This window comes from Charadrius vociferus, unplaced genomic scaffold (assembly GCF_000708025.1).
Source record: "Charadrius vociferus isolate BGI_N301 unplaced genomic scaffold, ASM70802v2 scaffold1039, whole genome shotgun sequence".
NCBI lineage: Eukaryota > Metazoa > Chordata > Aves > Charadriiformes > Charadriidae > Charadrius > Charadrius vociferus.
The window spans coordinates 166,081-168,163 of NW_009650167.1; the positions used below are offsets into that span (position 1 = coordinate 166,081).

The following is a 2,083-nucleotide window of genomic DNA, read 5'->3' on the forward strand; positions in this document are numbered from 1 at the left end:
CTGGCTTGTCACCACAGAGCGGGGCTGGGACGGGCACCGGTCCCTTCCCAGCATCGGGGCCGGACGCGACTGTGAGACAGAGGGGGTCTGTCTGTGGGGACGAAGGGCGGGATAAAGGCGGGGGGAGCGATGCAGCAGAGTCAAGCGCTCGCTGGGTTTTACTCCGGGAAGGGAGGTAAGAGCCAGGAGCATCCCAAGCGTATCCGGGGTGAGGAGAGGGGGCGAGATGGGTCAGGTGCTAAAATGGGGTCAGAGCAGGAAAAAAGGAAAGAATTGAATGAAGTATCGGGCAGCACTTCCTTGGGTGAGCGCTAACAGGCAGGGCGAGGACACGCGCGTGCCCTTCAGCCGCTGGGTTTTACTCCGGGAAGGGAGGTAAGAGCCAGGAGCATCCCAAGCGTATCCGGGGTGAGGAGAGGGGGCGAGATGGGTCAGGTGCTAAAATGGGGTCAGAGCAGGAAAAAAGGAAAGAATTGAATGAAGTATCGGGCAGCACTTCCTTGGGTGAGCGCTAACAGGCAGGGCGAGGACACGCGCGTGCCCTTCAGCATCGAACTAGTCCCGGGGTCAAATGCGCAGCTGGAGGGTGCCACGGTGGATGCAAGGAGTGAAAAGGTTCCCGGTTTTCTTGGGAAAAGGAGGAGCGGGGAGAGCCTGAAACGTCGCAGAGGAGGACTTACAAGTGGTTGCCCAGCATGTTCCTCTTCGTGGCCCCCAGGAAGCTCATGAGGCCGGGGTCCGAATGCTCGTCTCCCACCATGGTGGGGCCGACCTCCTGCAGGGAAAGGCAGCAGAGCAGGTGAGTGATGTGGGGCAGCACGGCCGCCCCCTCCCCGCGCCCGGCACAGCTCCAGTAAGAGCTTTACTGGGGAGGCAATTACTGGGAGCCGCCCGCCCACCGTCCCAGGAGAGGACCTTGGTGGCTTTGCTCCTGGAGGGCCACCTGCTGGCTGAGCTCTCGGGGGCTCTGCTCCTCCGGGATCCGCCACCGGGAAGGCTGTAGGGCGGCAACCGGGTGCTGCTCACGGCCTCATGCTGCAAAACCAGCGAATCCGTGTGTTTTACCAGAAAATGAGCATCCCCGGGCCAGTGAGGGACCTTCTGCCTGTCCCGGTAGGAGACAGCTTTGGGAACGGCGCGGCTGACTGGGAAGGGTGAGAAGAGGGGGGTGAGAAGGTGTCCCGGAGTGCCCGGGGCAGGTGAGCACCCATGGGAGGTGGGGACAGTCACGCACCCTCGGAAGCGACAGGGGACCGGAGGAGCTGCGGGGAGGCAGGCGGAGACGTGAGTCATCTCCCCACCGGAGCCACCGGGTGGACTTCCCACACGGCGTATGTGGGGGGACGGGGACGTTTCTGTACGCTGCTCCGAAAGTGTTATTTTTATGAGATATTCCCGGGCTGGAGGTTTTCCAGAACTAAGTATAAGGGCACGGCAGATAACGCAGCACCGATGTGACCTTCGGTTTTAATTGGCGGAGCAATCGTTCCCTTATAAATCTCCTCCGCACTCCCGGGGAGAAGTTTGCAGGTGGAAACTCTTCTCCTGAGGGATGTCCCCCATCCGCTGGCAAACCCACATCACACCATTATCGGCACTTTATAGTACGCAAAGGGCTGCTCAGCCCTAAACAACCTCAGAAAGTATCACCCAGACCGTTTTTGACCCCCCTCTTCTCCATCGCCCCGTGGAGAAAGCGAAGCCCAAGGGCAGGACACGGGTCCCGGAGCCTCAAAGGGAGGTTGCACGGGGAGGTGTGCGGGCTCCACGTCACCCCCCGGTGCGAAGCCCTCGCTCCTGGGGCGGCCGTGCGCCCCGACCCGCGGGGAGTTTGGGAAGAGTCTGTCGGGGGAGAGAGCAGAGCGTTCCCGTGGGGCTGGGAGAGCCGCGGTGTGGGGAAAGCGGACCGGCGCCGGCAAACCGCGTGTCTGACGGGAGCCTCAGTCAGACCCCAACTGGAAGCGGCACCGATGGAAGGTTTTGGGGAGCGGGGCACACGCCAGGCACGCTCAGCTGCCTGGGGAAGGGCGAAGCGGAGGCAGAGGATGAGCGTTCTCCGCTCGCTGCCCCCCCGCAGCCCCCT

At 62.6% G+C, this 2,083-nt stretch overlaps 1 protein-coding gene across 1 annotated transcript in view; it reads right to left on the reverse strand.

Annotated features, from left to right (window-relative positions):
• The window catches only part of GCHFR (GTP cyclohydrolase I feedback regulator), a 16,578-nt gene that overhangs the window by 4,393 nt on the left and 10,102 nt on the right, over positions 1-2,083 (reverse strand). Inside the window, exon 2 of the mRNA XM_009892440.1 lies at positions 681-775. Coding sequence (XP_009890742.1) covers positions 681-775 — 95 coding nt within the window. The remainder of the gene's footprint in view (positions 1-680; positions 776-2,083) is intronic.